General features: G+C 44.0%; 3 protein-coding genes across 3 annotated transcripts in view; all 3 read left to right on the forward strand.

Annotated features, from left to right (window-relative positions):
• The first annotated feature begins 1105 nt into the window (after positions 1–1105).
• On the forward strand, positions 1106–8542 carry LOC139461997 (cathepsin L-like peptidase). The gene is made up of 5 exons (XM_071243490.1): positions 1106–1640; positions 3824–3989; positions 4613–4821; positions 6822–7056; positions 8320–8542. Exons 1-5 carry the CDS (start codon positions 1401–1403, stop codon positions 8406–8408), a joined length of 939 nt encoding a protein of 312 aa, XP_071099591.1. The 5' UTR covers positions 1106–1400; the 3' UTR covers positions 8409–8542.
• Positions 8543–13426: 4884 nt separating this feature from the next.
• On the forward strand, positions 13427–14239 carry LOC139461618 (uncharacterized). Its single transcript, XM_071243087.1, has one exon. The coding sequence runs from the start codon at positions 13427–13429 to the stop codon at positions 14237–14239; it is 813 nt and encodes a 270-aa protein (XP_071099188.1).
• A 5384-nt stretch (positions 14240–19623) lies between these two features.
• The window catches only part of LOC139461998 (putative ankyrin repeat protein RF_0381), a 50626-nt gene continuing 44739 nt past the window's right edge, over positions 19624–25510 (forward strand). The window contains exon 1 of the mRNA XM_071243491.1: positions 19624–19761. The gene's annotated coding sequence lies outside the window, so the exon portion shown is untranslated. The remainder of the gene's footprint in view (positions 19762–25510) is intronic.

Raw genomic sequence — 25510 nt, forward strand, 5'->3', positions numbered from 1 at the left:
TGTCTTTCTTCTTCACAGCTTCACAAAATGATGCTGATGAGGAGGTGTTGTTCGAAACAACGCCTTTCTCCGAGACTGTTTTTCGTATCAGTTTCAGTTTTATTCAAAAGACGTTTTGTGGTCTCCGATCCGTGAATGTCATACAACTTAGGAACAGTTTGATGATAAGACGTTTTCAGTTTATCAATAATTTCTTTTGCTCGGTTGATTAGACTAACACTTAGTCAATGTAAAAATGTCCTTAAATATTTTTTCTTCAATAAAATCTTTCCTCTTCTGCTGTTTTCGTATGAAATAAAGCAAACTAGACTTGGATAGTTTGATATAGACTTGCCTAGGCTTTTAGTAAAAATATATACCTAAAAAATATAAATTCCACAGTCATGGTGCAGGACTATCTCTGTCTCGCAACAATGGATAGAATCCATCCGCAACCATCTGGAGGAACATTCAGTGTTCCAATACCAACTTTACAGCAGGTATGGCGTGGTATGTTAAACACTTATGAGGCCAGTGTCATATGTAGAAAAAGATACGAGGACGGTTTGGGATATTTAAAACTTTACTTCAATATATTTTTGAGTTATAAACGGTGTGCGGAGCGGGTTTACGCAAAGTTTTCACGCCAGTTTTTACGTTTATAACTACATAAACGAAACAAAAACATATCCACAGAGCATGGTACCCATGGCCCACTTGCTCAAAATGATCTTAGCGCTAAGACTATTGTAAGTCTATGCTAAAGTATGGTCGTTACGATTATCTTAGCGCTAAGATCGCTTTGTGCAGGTGGGCCCAGGTCTATTTTATTTCATGATGTTGAGAGTCCAGAAACACGGTATGGGGCTGACAAACCAATGATCATAATCCGATCGAATCTAAAATGTGAACCCACCCTCAGCGGATCTTCGCACAAATAAGGGAAGTTACTCCTCAGCCACACGTGTCTGTCATAAGGTCATGCACTTGCAACCCCACTGAACGAATTGTACACCGCAGTACCTGTATATGTTTGTCATAGCGATAACAACAATGATATCCGTGTTATCCGAGATATCTCCTGGTCGTGTGGTATCTGCCTATCAGTCGGGTCACGGAGTCACTTACAGTGACATACCCATCACATTGTCATTCTGTTCCTACCAGTCCCTGTACCTTACACCCGTTGTTCCACGCGCCGGAGAGACGTACCAACATCCTAGACGAAAAAAAACAAGTAACGCGCGCCTTTAAAAGTCCTTCCCCATTCGTTAGCACTGTGAAATGCAATCTCCGTTAATCTTCATTTGGTGACATTTGTGATTATAGTTAAATCACGTGTGTGGTTAGTCATTGCGCAACGCCAGTGTTACATTTATTGTTTTAAGTCAGCGTCTTACTCCACGTGCTGTCGACTTACAATGAAGCTGTTGGTGTTGTGGCTCAGTTTTGCCGTTCTGAGTTCCTCCCTCGGCATCAACCCAGCCACCGAGGAGGAGGAGTGGGAGGAGTGGAAGGCCAGATATGGGAAGAGCTACCCCACGGATGAGGAGGATGAAGACAGGAGGAACGTGTGGCTGGAGAACTACGACTACGTGAACGCCCACAACGACCGCAACGACGCCACCTTCAAACTGGAACTCAACAAATTTGCCGACGAGGTGAGATTTGTTGTACGGCTGCCTCTGCTCTGTGGATAACGACTGTCAATGTCAAAACAACGAATATTCGAGAAAGAAGTTAAAAGAGGCGTCCCAAAGTTTATAAGGAAACATCATAAACCATTTAGTTCGAAATACTGCGGAGAAAAGGATATGAATCACATATGACTATTTAAAATAATCTGTATACTCGAGTTTGAAAAATATAGCAACATAGCATTGCAACATAAGCGATTCAATTATCTTGACTATTCTTTGACTGTGTGACAAGGTTCCAGATTCCATTTTATTGCTTATGTATATTAAATGTTAAATACTCTCGGGTATTTAGTTACCTCTTAGGCGGTAACTAAAAACCGCTTGGGCCTTTATTGTATATATAACATCTTGGTATAGTGTCAAGGCTATACCTCATCATAGTGTTTTTCACATATGCTGGTTTAAATGCTAATCCGTGGTATCGGATGATAGTTTGTTGAAGAGACACTTGACGGGCCTAATGGGGTGACACTTCAAGCGGAAATATGATTTATTCGAAAATAATAAATTATCTCCGAAAATTATTGAAAAAAATAATTATGCTTCAGACTGTTGAAAAAAGGGGACTTTACCTGCCACAAAAATGACATTGTACAGTTTTGGATATGGTTAAAGATCAGCCCTGAGTTGATTATCTCAAAGTCTAAGTCACTGTTTAACCGTTGTCAACCATTATTTCAACAGTGCGTGCGTTCGTGCGTGTGTGTGTGTGTGTGTGTGTGTGTGTGTGTGTGTGTGTGTGTGTGTGTGTTCTGTTATTAGTTGTGAACAGTTATATGCTTACAAGTAGTTGTCCAATATCAACGTTATAATATCCGATTTCTTCACTTCGTCATCAGGGGCGGTCGGGTAGTCTAGTGGTTAAAGCCTTTGGTCGTCACGCCTAAGACTTGGGTTAGATTTCCCATATGGGTACGATGTGTGAAGCCCATTTCTGGTGTTCCCTGTCGTGATATTTGCTGGAATATTGCTAAAAGCGGTGTAAAACATACTCTAACTCACTCATTTCATCATCACGAAAATGAAAGTTTAAGGTATTCGCTATTACATAAGCAGGAGATAAAACGTGACGGGGGACCGCATAGTTGGTATTACAACATACTAGGATAACGTGTAATGACGCAATGTGTTTTTGTCTTTACTTCATTGCAAGTTACATTGACGGGATACATGTACATTTTGTGTATGTTACTTCTGACATATTTACTATATATCTACAATAATGAAGACTGCAGTATTGTCATCTGACTCACAGCAACACCAATAGTAGTTTTTCCCCATCGCATTAAGAGTCACGTCAGAACGACCTTTCATCCAACCAATCAATCAGAGCGTCGCTTACCAGATCATGAAAGTGACAGTCGGAATGTGTTTTCTAATCATGCAACAACGAAATATTTAACATGCCTTGGGGTATTCCGAATGACAGGGTTTTATGATTATATCCATACAATCTATAAGCCATTCCAGAATGTTCTTATCGTTTTTAATTGTTTTAATCGAAAATACTTCAAAATATGTTTCGAAGCGTTTGAAACTAGTGTCGTAAAGCTCGAGAAAGCTGCCTTCTGGCTAACGTCGATTTCATGTCAGTCATTTCATTGGTCGGTCCAAATTCGCGAAAGGTCGTTCTGACGTGACCCATAATGGGATGTCCTCAGATCTTTGTTAAGCGGTAGCGAAAACTAAGATCTGATTTTAATGAGAGTGTTTCACCATTGTGTATTTGAACACTTAGTCTGATAAATTGGTTCCATAGTACAAACTACATATTCATACCAGTAGATTAATGATACAACAATGCAAAATAATAATAAGTGAATCAATGGTTTTCTATGTTGTAACTTGTGATAAATCCAACAGTATGATTTTCAATCTGAAGTTGATTTCATGTAGAGTTTTTTCAATGGGCGTTACTATAGTTACCACGGCATGACTTAGTGTAACATCACACCCTCAACGCCGGTACCGTTGCTATCAACGACTGGTTTCCCTGGGCCAGGGTTAGTGAGTGGCCTCCATGCGGGGTAGAATACAACCCACTTACTCATTTACCCCAGAACGTAATATCTGTATATATTATACTCGCCACAAATCATCCTTGTGCTGCAGGCGTATTTACACGCCCACGTCTCTGTCCACAGCTCTCCGCAGCCGTCATTGACCCAGAGCACGAGGGAGCCGTTCACGAGGAGATTTTAGTGAAGGATATGTCCGCCCCCAAACAATTCGACTGGAGGAAGAAGGGTGTGGTTGGTGCTGTCAAAAACCAGGGGGAGATGGGATATGTGGAGGCGTATGTGGCTGCAGGCAAGTGCACACGCCCTGTCCTCAGGGCTCCTGGGAATTTTACCAGTGAAGACCCGGGGTAGAATGGGTCTTCGGCAACCAAGGCTGGTCGTAAAAGGCGAATGACGGGATCGTATCGTCAGACTCGCTGACTCTGTTGATACATGTCATCGTATCCCAGTTGCGTGGATCGATGCTCATGGTGTCAATGACAGGACTGACTTGTCCAGACTCGATTATTCAAAGGCCGTCGTCATATAGCTGGAATACTGCTGAGTGCGGTGTTAAATAATAAAGAAACTCATTAATTTGTTACCGGTCAAGAGTAACAGTTTGGGGTCATCTATAAGACATTAATTATGAGAATATCTGCCATCAAACTGATATTTCACCACAGTAGGGATTGAATTATATTTCAAGATATTTGTTTCACGTAAAGGATTATTTATTGAACAATAGTCTTTATAATCTCTAATTTACACTGACATCCGACTTTAGTCTGCGACCGGCTTGTATGCTCCAGATTTTATCATACATTGCAGAGATGATGCTGACTTAAGATAATATTCATTCATTCATTCATTCATTCATTTATTCATTCATCACTTGCTTCCTACACTATATGAATGCCCCCTGTGTTTCAGAGTGTGTGGAGAGCCTGCACGCAATCCAGACGGGCAAACTGTTTGACCTCAGTGCCGCGGAGGTTGCGGCTTGCTGTCAGGCATCGCTACAGCTCCCCATTGACGAAGACGTGTTTGGCTGCATCCACAAAATCGGGGGCCTCTGCACAGACGCTACATACAAGCCTACATCAAAATGTTCCAACACGTCATGCGAGCCTGTGGCCCAGGTTAGTGGTTCGACCTACATCCACTCCCTCAGTCATGTTTGGTCGGTCAGTCAGGGCAGGATTGGTCCGAAGTTACACATACATGTCCCAATACACCACCCAGATGGAGAACAGATGTCCACGGCGGCTTCATGGTCGCAGCGGGAGATGTCACTTGGCCAATTTTGTTTGCCATCGGTTCCCGAAAGCTTGGATTGATGGCCCCATTATCGACCACTAATCTGGTTGGTCAATCCCTTCGTGAAACACCTGTGGTCGATCTTGTTAGATAAACGTCCTATGACATGATATGAGGTTCTTTTTTCGTGGTGCTTCATGAAGCAACTATATCTTTTTGGTAAATTAGGCTTCCGGGATCAAACTAGTTCCCAGTATCCAATGTGTGCTTCGTGCCACGACGGCGTAAAACAATCGTCATGTCTTCAGTCACTGGTTTGTCTGGCCCATTCATACTCGATTATTTACGGGCATCTGATTAATATAAAGACATTAAATAACATTCACTCACTCGCCTGTACCAGTAAGATGTCTAAACCCGTGAAGACCCGGGTTAGAACAGATCTTCGATCTTTTTTTTATTTCACGTACTGAAGAGGCCACAGGCCTATAGTACAATTTGAAGAATATACAATTTTATACAATTTATGTACATATCTCACCAAATCACCTCACGTCATTCAACCTCGCATCTCAACACAGTCACATAGTTTCACACATACAGTACAAAACCATACCCTGTAATTTCATAATTTCTATTTTACCATATCACAACTTGTTATATCATACAACATATTCTATAACATCCTATTATATTGTATCATTATTATAAGATCATACTATATAGTATTATTTCATATACCATTATCATATCATAACATACCATACATACCATCGTACCATATATCACACCTATATTATATCACATTTCAACATGTCATATCACACAACACTGAACAGATCTTCATCAACCCTTCATCAACCCCTGCTTGTTATAAGAGACGACTAACGGGATCGGATGCTCAGGCTCGTTGACTTGGTTGATGCATGTCATCGTATCCCATTTACGTGGACCGATGCTCGTAATGTCAATCACTGGATTGTCTGGTCCAGACTCGATTATTTACAGACCTACGTCATAAGGCTGGAATATTGCTGCTTATGCCGTTAAAGGACAAACAAACAAAATTTAGATGTTCAAACATCCAGGTTACGGTGACATGCTTTGTTTGACCATTGTCAAGGTGAGCTGTATTAACTTAACAAGGAGGGGCGCGTCTGTCTGACCAGATGTTCCCTGACGCAGGACTCCAGCGTATCTGACGCAGTCTCATTTTATGGCTCTTGAAATCCAACCTGCTGCGTCACATCTAACAGGAAAAGATTTTTGTTAGCAATTGATTATTTCCTGCCAGTCATTATTTTCACAGTTGTTCAATAGTCCCATTATGGTAGACGGTCCTTTTAGGAATACAGTATCAACACAATCATGCACTACCATATCGACTCCCAACGATCCATATTGACCCAGCATAGGCAGACTAGCAGACAGCCTCGCCTTCCTCAGGGGGCACCGGGGGCCCAGTCGTCTAGACACTGCAATTCGCTTTGCAGAGTTGCGTCCCTTGGGCACGCCAGAAACTTATTATTGTGGGTTCGAATCCAGGTTCTCCCAAATTATGTTTCTAGGTTTGTCAACCACATACCCGTGCTCATGGGGTTCACCGAAGTGGTAAACGTCCGAGACCTGCATCACTTCGGGCTTTCCTTCCACATTTAATCTGACACGTGATAAAACGGGAATAATGTTAAAAGCGGCGTTAAACCAAACTCACTCACTCACTCGCCTTCCAAGACTTGGCTTCGATTCCTACCATTTACACACTGTGCAGGCTCTTCTTGGCATCCTCCTTTGTGATATTGCCGGACAGATGCTAAAGGCGGCGTAAAACAATACTCACTTTGATTCACCATGTATCCACGACCTTTTTGTTCTCTGTCAGACACAGGGCACAAAGTTTGTCCCGGCTAACAACGAGGGGGCCCTTCTAGAGGCCCTCCTGACCGTCCCGGTGTTTGTGACGATCAACGCCAGCCCACAGTCCTTCCTGTTGTACAAATCCGGAGTGTACTCGGACCCACAATGCACCGGGCGCTTCCTGGACCACGTTTTGCAGCTGGTGGGGTACGGCACTGATGAGGAGGGTAACCCCTACTGGATCTGCAGGAACAGCTGGGGTGAGCTGGGTGACGTTACGGGAAGAGCTTCAGATTTTTTATTTTGATTTAGGGTGTCATTTATTTGCTTCGGGAACTACTACTGACGCGTAAACGTGTATTTGTGTACCCAATGTTTGTGTTTGTGACGTATTTTGCACTTGACGTACTCTGCATGTGACGTACTATATATTTTGTTGATTTACGGTGTACGTGAAGTATTTGAAATTAATCTGCATTATTGGGTTCATTTCTTTTACCATAATACAGATATTGAGGCTACCCACTTGATATTTGGCCGGCTATTGCTGAGTCAATCGTTCACTTGAAATGGTGGATGTCCTGAAGATAATATAAAATAGGTTATTTAAAAACCTTTGGCCTGATGTATTCCCCTTCGGTCGAACAGGCAACAAATGAATAGTTTAATTAGCATCTTGAAGTTCATAGGGCTTCATGCATATATTTTATTTCCACACACCATGATGTGGATATTTAGTACCTCTGGACAACCTGTGAAGATCCGGGTTTGAATAGGTCTCCAGCAACCCATGCTTGCCGTAAAAAGCGACTATGCTTGTCGTTAGAGGCGACTAACGGGATCGGGTGGTCAGGCTCGCTGACATGGTTGATGCATGTCATTGTCATTGAGTGTATCGATGCTCATGATGTCAATCACTGGATTATCTGTTCCAGACTCGATTATTTACAGACCGCCGTCATATAGCTGTAATATTGCTTGGTACGTAGTTAAACAACAAACAAACAAAACCTCTGGAAAATGGAAGAAATGCAACTGAATATGAGTCAAGGTCGCTAACAACCACGTATATTTGGTGTAAATATATTTTATATAGGGGATATAGGTATTAAAAGAAAAAAATACAATACATACAAAACTGTATGTACATTGGGTCACCAATCACCATCCATTCACTATTGTCTTACACTCCTAACAAAATAAATGATTTGACCCCAAGTGGCTACCATGACTGCCCAACTTCACCGATTTGACTGATTGGAAGGGGCGGTCGGGTAGCCTAGTGGTTAAAGCGTTCGCTCGTCGCGCCGAAGACCCGGGTTCGATTCCCGACATGGGTACAATGTTTGAAAGTTTAACCCATTTCTGGTGTCTCCCGCCGTGATATTGCTGTAATATTGCTAAAGGCGTAAAACCAATACTCACTCACTCACTGATTGGAAAGGATTGCACTTCGGTACCGATCAGACAACTATATTCTAGGAATTCGACCGGACACGATGTAATCGACTGTTTTCTTGCAGGTGAGGCCTGGGGGATGGGAGGCTATGTCAACATCCAACGAGGGGTCAACAGATGCGGGATCGCAGAAGATGCCAAATACCCTTACTGAAACTAAAGGTGCCTTGAATCCTGTACACGTTGTGTTTGTCTATTGTGTGAAATGATTTGTTAAATCAGACAAAGGCTTACCCATCTTACAGATATACATCAGGGCTGGGCTTCAGAAAAAAATAAAAATATTTGTCATCGTGTTAAATCTAATTTAATGTGAATTCCTTTAAGGAAATATTGTCCGGATTTTAACGACAGAGTTATCATTTCTGTCTAAGCTGTGCCGCTTGGGTTGCTAACAGATTTAATTTTGCCAAATCAGAAATGTAGGAAATGAAAAAAGCCATGTGACCCTTGGTCATTTCATGTCCTTAGAACCAGTTTTTGTCATGTTTAATTATCAGTCGAACACCCGAGTTGTACGGTGACTGAATGATTGCTTTCCTTTCTCTGCACCTAGAATCACGGCCCTCAATGAATCTGGACGTTATTATACATCCTTAGATAAAACGTGGCACAGAGACAATGTATCCGTTTCACAAAGGGCACTGATTGCAACGCCCAGACCCCTACTGAAAACGGGCAGCAGACCTTTCAGAATAGCATAGTGACTACCCAACTCAGTTGAGTTGAGTTCAGTTGAGTTGGGTTTAACGCCGCTTTTAACAGTATTCCAGTCATATCACGGCGTGTCAGCTTAATGTGGGAGGAATGCCCGAAGTGATGAAGGTCTCAGACATTTACCACCTCTGTGAAACCCACGAGCACGGGTATGGTGCTGACAAACCTAGAAACATAATCGGGGCGAACCGGGATTCGAAGCCACAATCATAGGTTTCTGGCGTGCCCAAGGGACGCAACTCTGCACAGCGAATCGCGGCGCCTAATACGACTGGGTCACCAGTGCCCCCATACCCAATTCAACTTTAGCACATAAACAACTTCCCTGTGGTGCGGCGAAGCGTTAAATAATGATATCCATTTTCTAGCATAGTGACATTTTAATTCCAAATTTTCGGAAATGAAGTCGGTAAAGGCAACTGAATATATGACAGAAAATAGTTTTAAATGTTAAAGGTGATAAATTATGAGCACTTTAACTTTTGAATTCTCAAAAACTGCATTACTAATTTTACTACCATTCTGATCATCTGATCCACAGTAAGACCAAACTTCCGCTTAAGATTTCTTTTCCCCAAGCGAAGTGCTACCAACAACCAGCATTCATTTTGACCAACCGATCATCATCTCGTCCGATGCAGTGTATATGGACACAGTTGTTGGGAAAGTTGTTTCTGGACTCTCGAAATTACGTTGCGCAGCAAAAAAGATTGCATTTCTACATATAATGCTTTAGTATGACGTGGATGAACTTGGAATCGCCAGTGATCTCCAATCCCAGTCTCCCAGACGCTGTAAGAATACACACATTACTCAAGGCTGGAGATATGATCCCGGGAGATGGGTTTATACGGCTGTGTTATCATGCGAACACTTGATATAGTGTCCGTCTCTTGCCGAATGTCTTGAGCTAGACAAATATATGGAGTTTAGAATTTGGTTTGGAATGTAAATTCGGTATACTTGAGTGCTTATACGACCCTGCAGACGCATTTGTCAGAATGGGATATTTCGCGCTCTTGAAGGCATGGTGTTTACGAGACAGGGTAATAAGGCCGGAGACTGGTTGGATATTGATACTTCTGATCAGGATGGCAGGAAGCAGAGGTTAGGAACACTTCGGCCGTCTTCTCGAGGGGTCTCTACATAATGTCCTCACAATAAATCAAAAGATAGGGATTAATCGGCGTTTTATTTTTTGCTGATGTCGTTTGGTGAGGATTTATGATTGCGGACTTCATGCCACAGAGCTTTGAAACAGGTGGCCCGCTCACCACGGATCTATACAGCGTGAATTTCACACCACAGATCTATACACGGTGAGCCTCACACCCCAGACCTATACAAGGTGAGCCTTATACCACAGATGTATACAAGGTGAGCCTCAAACCACAGATTCTTACAAGGTGAACCTCACACCACAGGTCTATACAAGGTGAGCCTCACACCACAGGTCTATACAAGGTGAGCCTTATACCACAGATGTATACAAGGTGAGCCTCACACCACAGATCCTTACAAGGTGAGCCTCACACCACAGGTATATACAAGGTGAGCCTTATACCACAGATGTATACAAGGTGAGCCTCACACCTTAGGTCTATACAAGGTGAGCCTCACACCACAGATCCTTACAAGGTGAACCTCACACCACAGGTCTATACAAGGTGAGCCTTATACCACAGATCTATACAAGGTGAACCTCACACCACAGGTCTATACAAGGTGAGCCTCACACCACAGGTATATACAAGGTGAGCCTCACACCACAGATGTATACAAGGTGAGCCTCACACCACAGGTCTATACAAGGTGAGCCTAAAACCACAGACCTATACAAGGTGAGCCTTATACCACAGATGTATACAAGGTGAGCCTCACACCTCAGGTCTATACAAGGTGAGCCTCACACCACAGATCCTTACAAGGTGAACCTCACACCACAGGTCTATACAAGGTGAGCCTTATACCACAGATCTATACAAGGTGAACCTCACACCACAGGTCTATACAAGGTGAGCCTTATACCACAGATCTATACAAGGTGAAACTCACACTACGGGTCTATACAAGGTGAGCCTTATACCACATATGTATACAAGGTGAACCCCACTCCACAGGTCTATACAAGGTGAGCCTTATACCACATATGTATACAAGGTGAACCTCACACCACAGGTCTATACAAGGTGAGCCTTATACCACATTTGTATACAAGGTGAACCCCACACCACAGGTCTATACAAGGTGAACCCCACACCACAGGTCTATACAAGGTGAGCCTTATACCACAGGTCTATACAAGGTGAACCTCACACCACAGATCTATACAAGGTGAACCTCACACCACAGGTCTATACAAGGTGAAACTCACACTACGGGTCTATACAAGGTGAGCCTTATACCACATTTGTATACAAGGTGAACCTCACACTACGGGTCTATACAAGGTGAGCCTTATACCACAAATCTGTACAAGGTGAAACTCACACTACGGGTCTATACAAGGTGAGCCTTATACCACATTTGTATACAAGGTGAACCTCACACTACGGGTCTATACAAGGTGAACCTCACATCACAGACCTATACAAGGTGAACATCACACCACAGATGTATACAAGGTGAGCCTCACACCACAGATCTATACAAGGTGAGCTTCACACCACAGATCTATACAAGGTGAACCTCACACCACAGATCTATACAAGGTGAACCTCACACCACAGATCTATACGAGGTGAACCTCACACCACAGATCTATACAAGGTGAACCTCACACCACAGATGTATACAAGGTGAACCTCACACCACAGATCTATACAAGGTGAACCTCACACCACAGATCCATACGAGGTGAACCTCACACCACAGATCTATACAAGGTGAACCTCACACCACAGATGTATTCAAGGTGAACCTCACACCGAAGATCCATACGAGGTGAAACTCACACCACAGATGTATACAAGGTGAACTAAGATGTATTTAAAATCTGCACGTGCTCATGATCTAAACATGCCCCGAATCATTACGAGACGATTAGGTTTATTTCTCAGTGAACTTCCCATGAGAAATACGTGAGTTTTTGCAGTGATGTCCCCAATTTAGGCACTGTGCTTTGGGAATATTGGGTTATCAATATCAATGTTGAGTGCACCCAACTCGAGAGAAACATCCCAACTTACCAGGAGTTGAGGAAGATATTGTTCTGCCTGTTACATTACTTTCAAAACGAGAATTTGCAAACACTATATCAGGTCATACTTGGTAAATATCCCCCAGTCGTAGTTGAAAGATATCGATAGATATGAATAAATGATACTTTACGTCATCGTGACGTATAGCAGTGAATCACATCATAATGACTCACCATGATGACGTCATATAATGATGCATCACACCCAGTCATGCAAAAATCCGTGAAGGACATTGTGAATCGAGACTTATGCCCAATTGTCTCTATCTTCCCTCATGCTTGTAATTGCCAAATCCTTTCTCAAACGCGTATTTAAGAAATCCCACTTGAAGGCGATAACACTTAATTAAGACTACTTTCAAGGAAAATGACAGGCAGAACTAGAACTGTTACGTTATAGTTCAAACATGAGGTTGTGGTTAAAAGTTCAAAACCTCGAGCGAGGAAAAAACCCAAAAGCAGAAGACCGCGTGCAGCAAGCACAGAACTGAAGTCTTGACATGTAAGATTGAACATCTCATCAAATGCACCGGTGATTTAGTGGAAAAACAGTGGGTTACAACACTAAATATCATGTGTGAATTTGCAGGTTCGATTCACGTCATTAATTATTTTTTTTACTTTTAACTAGAACATTTAGTCAGATCATTATATGCTCAATAAACTCTTGTTGCTACAATTCAATTCACATATGAAACCTCCAAGCAGGTAATTCAAAATAAAACCTCCGAACAGGTCTTACAATTCAAAATGTAAAACCCCAAGCACGTCTTACAATTCAAATATAAAACCTCCAAGCAGGTAATTAAAATGTAAAACCTCCAACAGGTCTTACAATTCAAATGTAAAACCTCCAAGCAGGTCTTACATTTCAAATGTAAAACCTCCGAGCAGGTCTTAAAAATTCAAATGTAAAACCTGTCAGTAGGTCTTACAATTCAAATGTAAAACCTCCAAGCAGGTCTTACAACTCAAATGTAAACCTCTCAGTAGGTACCACTTGAAATAGTACTACACAGGGTACTATGACACGATAGCAAGATGCCCACAACACTATAGACAAAGTGACAGCGGGTTTATGCAAATGGTGGGTGCACATACCCAAGTCACGAATTAACATGACCAAGGGCGCAGTTAACATGTGGGACGAGCCCCTCCCGTCTGGACTATCCCGTCCCGCCTGGACCACCCCCTCTCGCCTGGAACATCAACTCCCGTCTGAACCATCCCGTCCCGCCTGAACCACCCCCTCCAGCATGGACAAACCCTACAGCATGGACCATCCCCTCCCGCCTGGACCACCCCTCCCGGCTGGACAACCCCTCCCGCCTGGAACATCAACTCCCGCCTGGACCACCCCCTCCCGCTGGGACCACCCCTCCCGCCTGGACCATCCAGTCCCGCCTGGACCATCCACTCCCGCCTGGACCACCCCTCCCGCCTGGACCACCACCTCCCGCTCGGACCACCCCTCCCGCCTGGACCACCACCTCCCGCCTGGACCATCCCTCCGGCCTGGACCACCCCTCCCGCCTGGACCATCCCCTACCGCATGGACCATCCCCTCCCGGCTGGAACACCCCTCCCGGCTGGAACACCCCTCCCGCCTGGACCACACACTCCCACCTGGACCACACGCTCCTGCCTGGATCACCACCTCCCGTCTGGACCAACCCCTCCCGCCTGGACCACCCCCTCCCGCCTGGACCACCCCCTACCGCATGGACCACCCCCTCCCGCATGGACAATCCCCTACCGCATGGACAAACCCCTACCGCATGGACAACCCCCTACCGCATGGACCATCCCCTCCCATCTGGACCATCCCCTCCCACCTGGACCACCCACTCCCGCCTGGACCACCCACTCCCGTCTGGACCAATCCCTCCCGCCTGGACCACTACCTCCCGCCTGGACCACCCAATCCCGTCTGGACCAATCCCTCCCGTCTGGACCAACCCCTCCTGTCTGGACCACCACCTCCCGTCTGGACCATCCCCTCCTGTCTGGATCCGCTAGTGACGACAAGTGTACAGTGCTGTATTGATGCAAAGCCCATCGCCAGATGAAGCACTGAACTTGAACAAATGTGTCCATACTCATTGCACATTTCACTCCACAGAAAGAAACGCTGCGCAGTTCTACATGCTTCAAAGTGATGTGAATAATAATTAATGAGTGCGTGCTTTACATCTATTTTACCTGATTCATGTATTTCCCTCGCTTCCGCTGACGCTTTCGTTCCATCTAACACTTGGGCGAAGAAGAAACAGGCAATCAGTGAGTTACAAACTGACACTCGAGTGAAGTCATCACCAGTCAACCACAGCACACTGATTTCCATGGAGGTCTTTCATAGCGAGGTTATCGCTGCGTGGTGATAAGGCGTGCCCTCGTTTCTTGAAGTGAGTGAGTTAGGTTTAAGGACACTTTGAACAGTATTTCAGTTATGTCACAGCGTATTGGTTCGAGCGAGTAATGTTGGGGTGAGCAGATCATTGACTCGGGTCTTAGACGTCTACCAGTAAGGTAAAACCCACAAACACGGACACGCACAGACAATGTGAACCTTGGATTCGTCCCAATGATCAGCGGATTTTGTCACATCTAAGGGACGCAACTCTGACCGTATATATAGAATCGACAATAAAGTTGTCAAAAGAAAGAAACAACATTTTTATCTGTTTAAAATCATAATGTCTTGGGTTAAACTGTTTCAAATGAAAGTATTGCCGATCGCCTCTACAGTTACTGTAGTTCTATAACGTAAAATCAACTTGTTCAACTTCTAAATGAGCCTTTTCAGCAAAATTTCAGAAGTGGCTACTTTTATTTATTCATGTTAACATATTTTATATCATACGAAACTTGTTACATATCATGTGTTGTTTCAATTCAATACCCTCTTCGACAGTTGGCTTGCCAACATAAAAAACAGATTGACAGTCAGCTGCTGCTATGTTGTTTCAGAAACCCCTTCTCTCACATCCTCTATACTGTGTGTCTATGGACACGAGAAAACATGTGCGACAAACCCTCTCTATCTCAAACACTTTGTACAGTCAACCCCCAACGGTCCGGACCCTGTTAATCTGTATTGCCCTCTTTTCGGACGATCACTGTTGAAACTATTAATTCTAGAAGCAGCGTTCATTGCACGACTCCGACTAGATCATGGGCATGTGGTAATGAACCGCCATTAATTAGTGATGACACCAGGTGTTCGCGAAAAGGTTTGCGTACCTATCCCACCGGTGGCAGGTCACAAACACTTACAAAGGCAAATCAATTGTTCACCTAAAAGACTACGGGAACATAACGGTACAAGTCAAAATAGGGAATTGCATAGGACATCATTTTGGTCACTGATCCGTCTGATTTGGAACAATCTCATTAAAATTAGATCTTAGTTCTCGTTGCCGCTAAACAAAGATCTGAGGACATTCCATAACGGGTCACGTCAGAACGACCTTTTGACCGATCACTGAGATCACTAACAAGAAATAGACATCAGCCAATTAGAAAGCAGCTTTCTCGAGCTTTACGGCACTCGTTTCAACCTGGCGACTTCCATTTCAGACTTCGCTTGAACTTTTTTTAACACAGTTTAGCACAGTCGATTAAAATTGAACGAACATTCCGGAAGGTCTAATATATGGTTGAGATTGCATGGCAGTGCTTCCCACGTACTTTACAACGCCTCCTCCGTTCAAATGTTTATCCCACGGAAGCGAGAGAGAGACGATATTTTGACGGAATCAGTCGTACGGGCCGTAACTGTCATTCGGAATACACCCTGTTAACGTTTTCGAGGTTGCATGATTAGAAAACACATTCCGACTGTCATTTTCATGATCTGGTAAGCGACGCTTTGATTGGTCGGATGAAAGGTCGTTCTGACGTGACCCGCAATGGGATGTCCTCAGATCTTTGTTTAGTGGTGGCGAACTAAGATCTGATTTTAATGAGATTGGGTTTGGAAATGTCCTCCACATGTCTACCATAAAACATCATGAAAGCTTTACTGTGGCCTTTAATAGCGTAACACTGATCAAACAACTTTTGAGCAAGAGTCGCATGACAACCTTTGAAATCCTCGCAGAATGGACATACTTGGTCTTCCTTCTTGATCTGGACGATGATGTCATCATGAACGGCACCGCCGAGGTTAACGGGGTTTCACTACTACTCTACTCCCATCAACTGATTTCATGATTCCGACTACCATTTCAACCTGTTTGTCTTCGTTGGGTGGTTTGTGTTTGTGTGGAAGCGCCGCTTGTTTCGAACTCCGGATAACTTGTTATACTTCTCATGGTTCCAGGGATTTCGAGGTAACGAGGTTTATTGCGTGTCTTTGTTGGTTGTTTAACGTCGCACCCTATGACGGCGGTCTGTAAATCGAGTCTGTGCCAGTCAATCCAGTGATTTATATTATCAGCATCTATCCACGCAAAAGGGGTACGGTGACATGCATCAACCAAGTCGATCCAGTCAGTCGCCTCTTACGACAAGCGTGGGTTGCTGCACACCAATTCTAACCTGGATCCTCACAGGGACGTGTGTCGTTATCACCACGGTTGGTGAGATAGCCGAAATGTCTTTGAAGCTGAGCCAGTTCAGCTCCCTTACGGGTGTCCCAGTCGTCTAAGGCGCCACGATTCGCTGTGCAGACTTGCGTTCCTTGGACACGCCAGAAACCTACGATTGTCCCGCTTCACCCCGATTATGTTTCTAGGTTTGTCAGCACCATACCCGTGCTCGTGGGTTTCACTGAAGTGGTAAACGTCTCAGACCTGCATCACTTCGGGCATTCCTCCCACATTAAGCTGACACGCCGTGATATAACTGGAATACTGTTAAAAGCGGCTTCAAACCCAACTCACTCTCTCACTCACTCACTCACTCACTCACTCACTCACTCAGCTCCCTTAATAATTGTTTCCATACATTCCGAGGACTTATGTTTCCCAAGTATAGCGGCTGGGTCGAAACTTCCAGAAATAACACTGAAATACAATAACCCTACCGCTAACCCCATATTATCCTGTATAATTATTAATTTAAAAGCAATGTATTATATTACGTTTAATAACTAAATAGACTGTGCAAAGGAGACACGCGAGAGGGATCATCCCTCAGAACTACCCCGATTCCAAATGGAACAACAATTCATCCACCATGGCTTTCCGTCTCAATTGATTGTCATGTTTCCCGAGTCATGTGTTTATTACGTCTGTCAGTATGGTTGTGTGAAGTGACATACATTTGCATTCCAAACTAATCATGGAATTGAAATGGCATAATCAATCTCATGTTGCAGGCGCCCCTGTTGTAGCATGCCCAGTTTCGATTGATGTTTACTGTATAGAGGAAAAACACATCTTTCAAGATTCTGAAGAAATCAAAGAGCGCAGATTGTATCTTAGTGAAGTATTTCTTTAGTAAGAGCGAGTACAAAGACCTATACAAAGAGAAGTTTGCACTCAGAAACACAAGGAGAAGGTTAATTAATTTTGGTGAAGTGTAAGCTTTTCTTCTTCTGTGCCACGTGGGCGGTCGGGTAGCCTAGTGGTTAAAGCGTTCGCTCGTCACGCCGAAGACCTGGGTTCGAATCCCGACATGGGTACAATGTGTGAAGCCCATTTCTGGTGTCCCCCGCCGTGATATTGCTGGAATATTGCTAAAAGCGGCGTAAAACCAAACTCACTCACTCACTCTGTGCCACGTTGAGTTAGTGAGTAAAGCAGTTTGGTTTAACGCCGATTTGAACTGTAATCAGTTATAGTTCGATGTGGGAAGAGATTTCGTGATGCAGTTCTTAGGCGTTAACCATTTTGTTAAACCCAAGAGCACGGGTATGGTGCTTACAAACCTAGGAACATAGTCAGGACGAATCTGGGATTCAAACCCATAATCACTGGTTTATGGCGTGCCAAATCGGCACAGGTTTTCTGCAAACAGTCGCGGCGCCTTAGATGAATACGACACCTGTGTCTCCCAAACACCGATTCCTTGATAGGAGTGTATAGCACGGGCTGGTGCAGACAAACCTTTAACCTGTGGCATGGGGTTCGAACTACATAATAGGGGCACTGTGACATATTAGGCTAGCCATTCCAAGACGCAAGTCGGTGTTCAACAGTCTCACGTGTACAGGAGCGGTAGGTGGCCTGGTGGTTAAAACCTTGGCCTGTCGAAGGCCCGGGTTCGATTCCTCTCATAGGAATGGGGGCGGTCGGGTAGCCTGGTGGTTAAAGCGTTCGCTCGTCACGCCGAACACCCGGATTCGATTCCCGACATGGGTACAATGTGTGAAGCCCATTTCTGGTGTCCCCCGCCGTGATATTGCTGCAATATTGCTAAAAGCGGCGTTAAACCATACTCACTCACTCTCATAGGAATGTGAATAACCCAGATTTGGTGTCCACTGCCAGGATACGATTGTGATACTGATCAAGGCCAGCCAGGACGTTTACAATATTAGCTAGACGTAGAAATCCCCTATAGTTCGAAGGAGTACAAAAACTGCATACGAACACGTACGACTGCTCATATTTGCAAATAGCCGTTTATCTATATTTGTGCTGACATCAAGAAATATAACATTAGATCCAACTCCGAAAAATCCAGAATCCCAGAATCCCAGAATCCCAGTAAGATGTAGATATAGGAAGAGATATTTTACAGAAGGATATGTATAACTGGAATGTACAGATTACTCGAAGTGTTTCATTGTATACCTACAACTTCGACACATCCAGAATTCACGCACCACTAACACTTGATTTACTTCAAATTTCCTCACAGTTGGTTTCAACAGACGGTTATAGATATCTCGAATGTGCCGATATCTCGAATTATTATATTACAATCATGATTCCATATTTTACTTACATAGGTTGTGTCCTTTTATAATGAGACATATGTCAACATTTAATGTATATCTCGAATGCATCAATATCTCGAAATATTAAAATGGATCCTAAAACTTCGAGACATCCAGGTCGACGGTTTACAAAATTGGCAATCGATGATTACAGATTTTGAAATATGTTACATACATGGAATGTGCTGTCAACTCGAATTGTTATAACGTGTGCCAACAAACTTCAAGATAACCGCGTCTGTGGTCTATCAGAGTGACCAAGCATTCTTTGTCTTGCATACACCGGGATAAAAATGTTATTTATTAATAAATTATATAAATCACACTAAAATGCCACTACATTTCCTGTTCGGATAATACAGATTAACCCCTTCGAGGAACACGTGCCTTACCCCACGCCAAGAGCCCTCCCGGCCAATATGTTATTTGATAATGCCCTCCACAACAGATAATTATTCTCAATACAATAGTTGATGTCAACCCACCGCGGCGGTATATCGAGGTCGACGGTTTGTTTACAGCGCGCTATGGCAATCTGACCGAGCGTTCGTACCGGGTGTATATCCCCCGATGATCACCGTCATTGTACCGTGTAGTCTGGTGTAGGCTGGTCAGTAGAAAGGACGATCTCTTGGATTTATCTCACCTGTAAAGTCGTCAAGTCAACCCAATTACCTGGACTAACGTTATGTCATCACTGAGGTAAGATATATTGCCCTATGTTAAGTAGATTACGACTGCGACCAGCGCTGTCAGTCGTGTTTTGTGTTTTGTGTTCGTATCATATTTCGAATACCTGTAGGTTAAAGTCAAACTGCGGAACACTGCACCTAAACTTATTTTTCGTACATGCTTCTTTGGTTCTATACATGTATACTACTCAAAAGAAGTTAAGGACATCCTATTTTTTTCCTATTACTACAGTTGATCAGTCAAGGCATGACATGTTAACTATATTAATATGAAAGACTCGGTTGATCCTTAACTTCTTTTGAGTAATATATTAAGCTTCAGTATATTGTATAAACTGTATGCCTGTCTGTTGCGTCTGTGTATTTACCTGCGGTTCTGCACATCAACCTATCTCTACTCTTGTTCTGCATTCTGCTCTTCGTATCTATACATGCTTTCATTCTCATTTCTCACTGTCTGTCTGTCTGTCTGTCTGTCTTCTCTGTCTCCCCACTGTATGTCTGTCTGTGCTCCAATATCTCTGGTTGTCCATACCCGTCTATCTCTCTGTTGGGCTTTATATTGTCTGCCTGTGTATCTGATTGTCTGCTTCAGTTTGTGTATATGCCACACAATCACTCACTTGTAATTTGTACTCATATCTCTCTGTCCGTCTGTGTGTTTGTGGCCCTCCCCCCTCCCCTCTCTCTCTCTCTCTCTCTCTCTCTCCTGCTCTCTCTATCGTTTTCACACTCTTCTTCTCTCTTACTCTCACCAGCTTTCTCTCTCTCCCATTCTCTCTCCTTCCTATTCACTCTCCTGTTCTCTTTCTCTCCCTCCTGTTCTCTTTCTCGCTCTCTCTCTCCTGCTGTCTCTCTCACTCATGTTCTCTCTCTCCTGTTGTCTCTCTCACTCTCTCCTGTTTTCTCTCCCCGCTCTCTCTCTCTTTCGCGCTCTTTCCTGCTCTCTCTCCTTCTTTCTCCCTCTCCCTCTCTCCAGCTTCTTCTTATTCACTCTCCTGCTCTCTTTCTCTCCCTCCTGTTTTTTTTTCTCTCTCTCTCTCTCTCTATGGTCCCTCTACCCCCTCTACCCCAGGATCTGCCTGTTCGATGGGCCGGTCATCCTACACGCCATTTCTCATTCCACATACCGGCCCATCGCTGACCCAGACCGTTATTTACAACAATCCATTATATCTGCACTACACTTATTCATGTACACGGCTTCGTCTGCAAGCTCCGCTCGCTACAAGTCCTCACACACCGCCCATGTCGGTGTAAGGCGATAACTCCCCACTGAGACACGCGTGTTTTATAGACCCTCGGTATTGAACAATCAGAGTCGATCGCCCGATGTGTTGACTGAACATATTACGGAACTAGCAATGGCCGGGTCCCCCACACATTAGAAAACATCAATGATAAAGCGATTTCTGTGTTAAGTAAATACTTTCATGCAGAACATGGCCTGCTGGTTATTCTTTTGTTTATATAAGCCATTTTCACGTTGACACGACACGCACGAGTACAGGTTCCAGGATATTCCTTGTTCTGTCCTGGAAATTGACTTTGTAATAATCCATATTAACCATGTTTGTATTTTGAGGTGCACTGATGAGTGGGATAGGCTAGTGGTTGATAATGCTGGAATTTTGCTAAAAGCGGCGTAAAAACATACACTCACTTGAGAAGCGCCAGAGATGAGTTTGATCTCGAAAATTCTTCATTATTCAATATTTGTTTTCTTCAGTCGTACTCCTCTAAGCGTTGTTTTCAGGGCATGACAAGAGTCAAAATATGTGCGTATCATTTGCATATATTCTCTTTGCCTACACGTAGTTGTGTTTTTCTTATGGTGTCAGAAAATAATTTTGTTAACAGACTCGAACAAATTTATTTCCGACCTCAAAGTATATAAAAAATATATATAAAATATTTAAAAAATAACATTAAAAGCATGTGTTTTTAATTTATCACTGCGTACGCCGAGCCTCGTTTAGTGACGTGCATGCTAAGGTTTGCACACATAATCTGGTTCATTAACACTGTTACATGCAAACTCATTACACTTGAACCAGCATCTGTTTAATTTTTATATCTGAAATATGTTGTATCATGGGAATTCTGTAATATCACTGAAATCTGTTAACTGGATGGGGCCTTCTTCACAATGAGGTCATAGCGTTTCGGCAAATGTTATAGTATACCTTAGCCGTAGTCTACAGGAACAACACGGTCTATAGGTAACAACACGGGCCTCTTGTATGAAACTCGCGGTGAGCGCGGCAATGTCCTTTACGAAGTCTAAAGGAACAACACAGACCTCTTGTATGAAACTCACGGTGAGCGGGACAACGTCCATAAGTAATCGAAAGGAACAACACGGTCTACAGGAACAACACAGAACTCCTGTATGAAACTCACGGTGAGCGGGACAACGTCCTTTAGTAGTCTAAAGGAACAACACGCTCTAAAGGAACAACACGCTCTAAAGGAACAACACGCTCTAAAGGAACAACACGCTCTAAAGGAACAACACAGACCTCCTGTATGAACTCACGGTCGGCGGACAACGTCCTTTACGAAGTCTAAAGGAACAACACGGTCTACAGGAACAACACAGACCTCATGTATGAACTCACGGTCGGCGGACAACGTCCTTTACGAAGTATAAAGGAACAACACGGTCTACAGGAACAACACAGACCTCATGTATGAAACTCACGGTGAGCGGGACAACGTCCTTTACGTAGTATAAAGGAACAACACGGTCTACAGGAACAACACAGACCTCCTGTATGAAACTCACGGTGAGCGGGACAACGTCCTTTACGTAGTATAAAGGAACAACACGGTCTACAGGAACAACACAGACCTCATGTATGAACTCACGGTCGGCGGACAACGTCCTTTACGAAGTATAAAGGAACAACACGGTCTACAGGAACAACACAGACCTCCTGTATGAAACTCACGGTGAGCGGGACAACGTCCTTTACGTAGTCTAAAGGAACAACACGGTCTAAAGGAACAACACGGTCCTCCTGTATGAAACTCACGGTGAGCGGGACAACGTCCTTTACGTAGTATAAAGGAACAACACGGTCTACAGGAACAACACGGACCTCCTGTGTGGAAATCACTTTCAGCGGGACAGCATAGTCGTAGTATTTGTAGTGATAAGAGTACTAAAATAAATAAGTACAGCTTGACATGGCTCCGTAGAGTTTCATAACATGGCTCCGTACAACGTGGCTCCATATAGGTTCACATGGCTCCACGCACACGTGTACCTCTCTCCTTGGTACTGGACTTGACACGCCTTATTTGTATTAAGAGAATGAAAACCAACATACACTTGAATAACCACACAACCTTCACAACACCAAAAATCAATACCTCGAACATTAGGAAAACACAAGTTACTCAAAATCTTAAAAGTAACTTTCGACAGCTAAACCAATGACGGATAACCTGTCGTTTTAGGTGACATTTGAGGTATATCTCGCCGGTACTTTGAGGGCTATTTCTTCACATTTATGGAGCCAGGAAAGCGTGCGCGACTCAGGACCTACGGTGTTAATGGACGCAGCTGACGCTTTATTTCCTGTGATGAATGGTCCAAAAGTTTTCAGCGCCATCGACCACAATGCAGTTTTCCGTTTCTGATATTCATGACCAAGCATGGAAAGAAATTCTCATTTTCACAAAAATAATTTTCTCGGCAAAGCATAATCTCCGGTCTGATAATGGAGAGGCCTCTGATCCGACATGATTGCGCCGTGTCAACCTACAGCACCATCCAACTTGAAGCAGGCACCCTCTTCTCATAAAGGAGTTAAAAATTCAAATACTGAAATCGATTTTTGGTGGACCCCACTCCTAATCAAGACCTCATGCAATCTAACCCTGAAATGCATTCTAAATGAGTTTAAGAAACTGATGCTTGAAACTAAGCTTTGCGTGTTTCAGAAAACCTATTAATGTTATTAAATGATCATTGGCTACACCGGAATGTCGTTAGTCCGGACACTGGAATAATGATACTACCGTTGACTGGACTTAGAAGCAGGCGATTTACCGTATGACTCGTTTACCGTAAACCCCCCAAATCCGGACTTTTGTACACAAGCTCATACTGTTCTGGTAGGATGGGTGCTCGGGTAGCCTAGTGGTTAAAGCGTTCGCTCGTCACGCCGAAGACCCGGGTTCGATTCTCGACAGGGGTACAATGTGTGAAGCCCATTTCTGGTGTCCCCCGCCGTGATATTGCTAGAATATTGCTAAAAGCGGCGTAAAACCATACTCACTCACTCACTCTTCTGGTAGGTCTATCCGGATAGGGGCGTAGGTGTAGCCGAGTGGTTACAGCTCGTCACGCCGAAGACCCGGGTTCGATTCCCGACAGGGGTACAATGTGTGAAGCCCATTTCTGGTGTCCCCCGCCGTGATATTGCTGGAATATTGCTAAAAGCGGTGTAAAACCATACTCACTCCCTCACTCACTCTTCTGGTAGGTCTATCCGGATAGGGGAGGTGGTGTAGCAGAGTGGTTCCAGCTCGTCACGCCGAAGGCCCGGGTTCGATTCATCAAAACGTGTGAAACCCAATTCTGGTGTCCCCTGCCGTGATATACAAAAGGCGGCGTAAACCCATACTCAATCACTATCCGGATTAACACGGCAAGATTGAATTAAGCGCACCAATGCCCTGATATTGTAGGTATTCTAGTAAACGACACAGATGTAGATTCGGATTAGCAAAATTAAATTGGATATAGTTGATCGGTGCTTTGTTTGTTTGTTGTTTAACACCGCACTTAGCGTTGATCTAGCTGCATGACGGCGGCCTGTAAATAATGGAATCAGGACCAGGCAGTCCAGTGATTGATAGTACATGTATGTGTAAGGTCCCGAGCTACGTTAACACGCAGTCAGCAAAGGTGTCGAGCATCATCACCCGATCATCCGAGTCGCCTCCTACGAGAAGCATAGGTTGCTTGAGTTCCGTTACAAACCCGGGAACCCGACGGAGTGTGAGTGAGTGAGTTGGGTTTAACGCCGCTTTAAACATTTTACCAGTCATATCCCGGCGTGTCAGCTTAATGTAGGAGGAAAGCCCGAAGTGATGCAGGTTTCAGACATTTACCACTTCGGTGAAACCCACGAGCACGGGTATGGTGCTGACAAACCTAGAAACAATAGGGGCGAACTGGGATTCGAACCCACAATCATAGGCTTCTGGCGTGCCCAAGGGACGCAACTCTGCACTGCCACGTAATTTGTCTTGGCATCCAATTTAGCATCTCTTGAGTCATATCAGTGCACACGGGTAGTGTAAGTCCATTAGGATGGGATAATCACATAGAATGCAAAACAGTGCGTGCTCATACGCTTAGGGCTATATAATTAACTGAAAACAGTTTCAACATTAAATATCGGCATCCGGAATACCGCTTAACAGGGCTAGGCATACGGAATACCACGCAACAGGGCCCGGCATCCGAAATACCACTGAACAGGGTTCAGCATCCGGAATACCAGTTAACAGAGCTCGGCATCCGGAATACCATTTAACAGGGCCCGGCATCCAGAATACCACTTAACAGGGCTCGGCATCCAGAATACCACTTAACAGGGCTCGGCATCCGGAATACCACTTAACAGGGCTCGGCATCCGGAATACCACTGAACAGGGCTCGGCATCCGGAATACCACTTAATAGGGCCCGGCATCCGCAATACCATTTAACAGGGCCTGGCATCCGGAATACCATTTATC

This window comes from Haliotis cracherodii, unplaced genomic scaffold (genome assembly GCF_022045235.1).
Source record: "Haliotis cracherodii isolate W230 unplaced genomic scaffold, xgHalCrac1.p SCAF_15, whole genome shotgun sequence".
Taxonomy (NCBI): Eukaryota; Metazoa; Mollusca; class Gastropoda; order Lepetellida; family Haliotidae; genus Haliotis; species Haliotis cracherodii.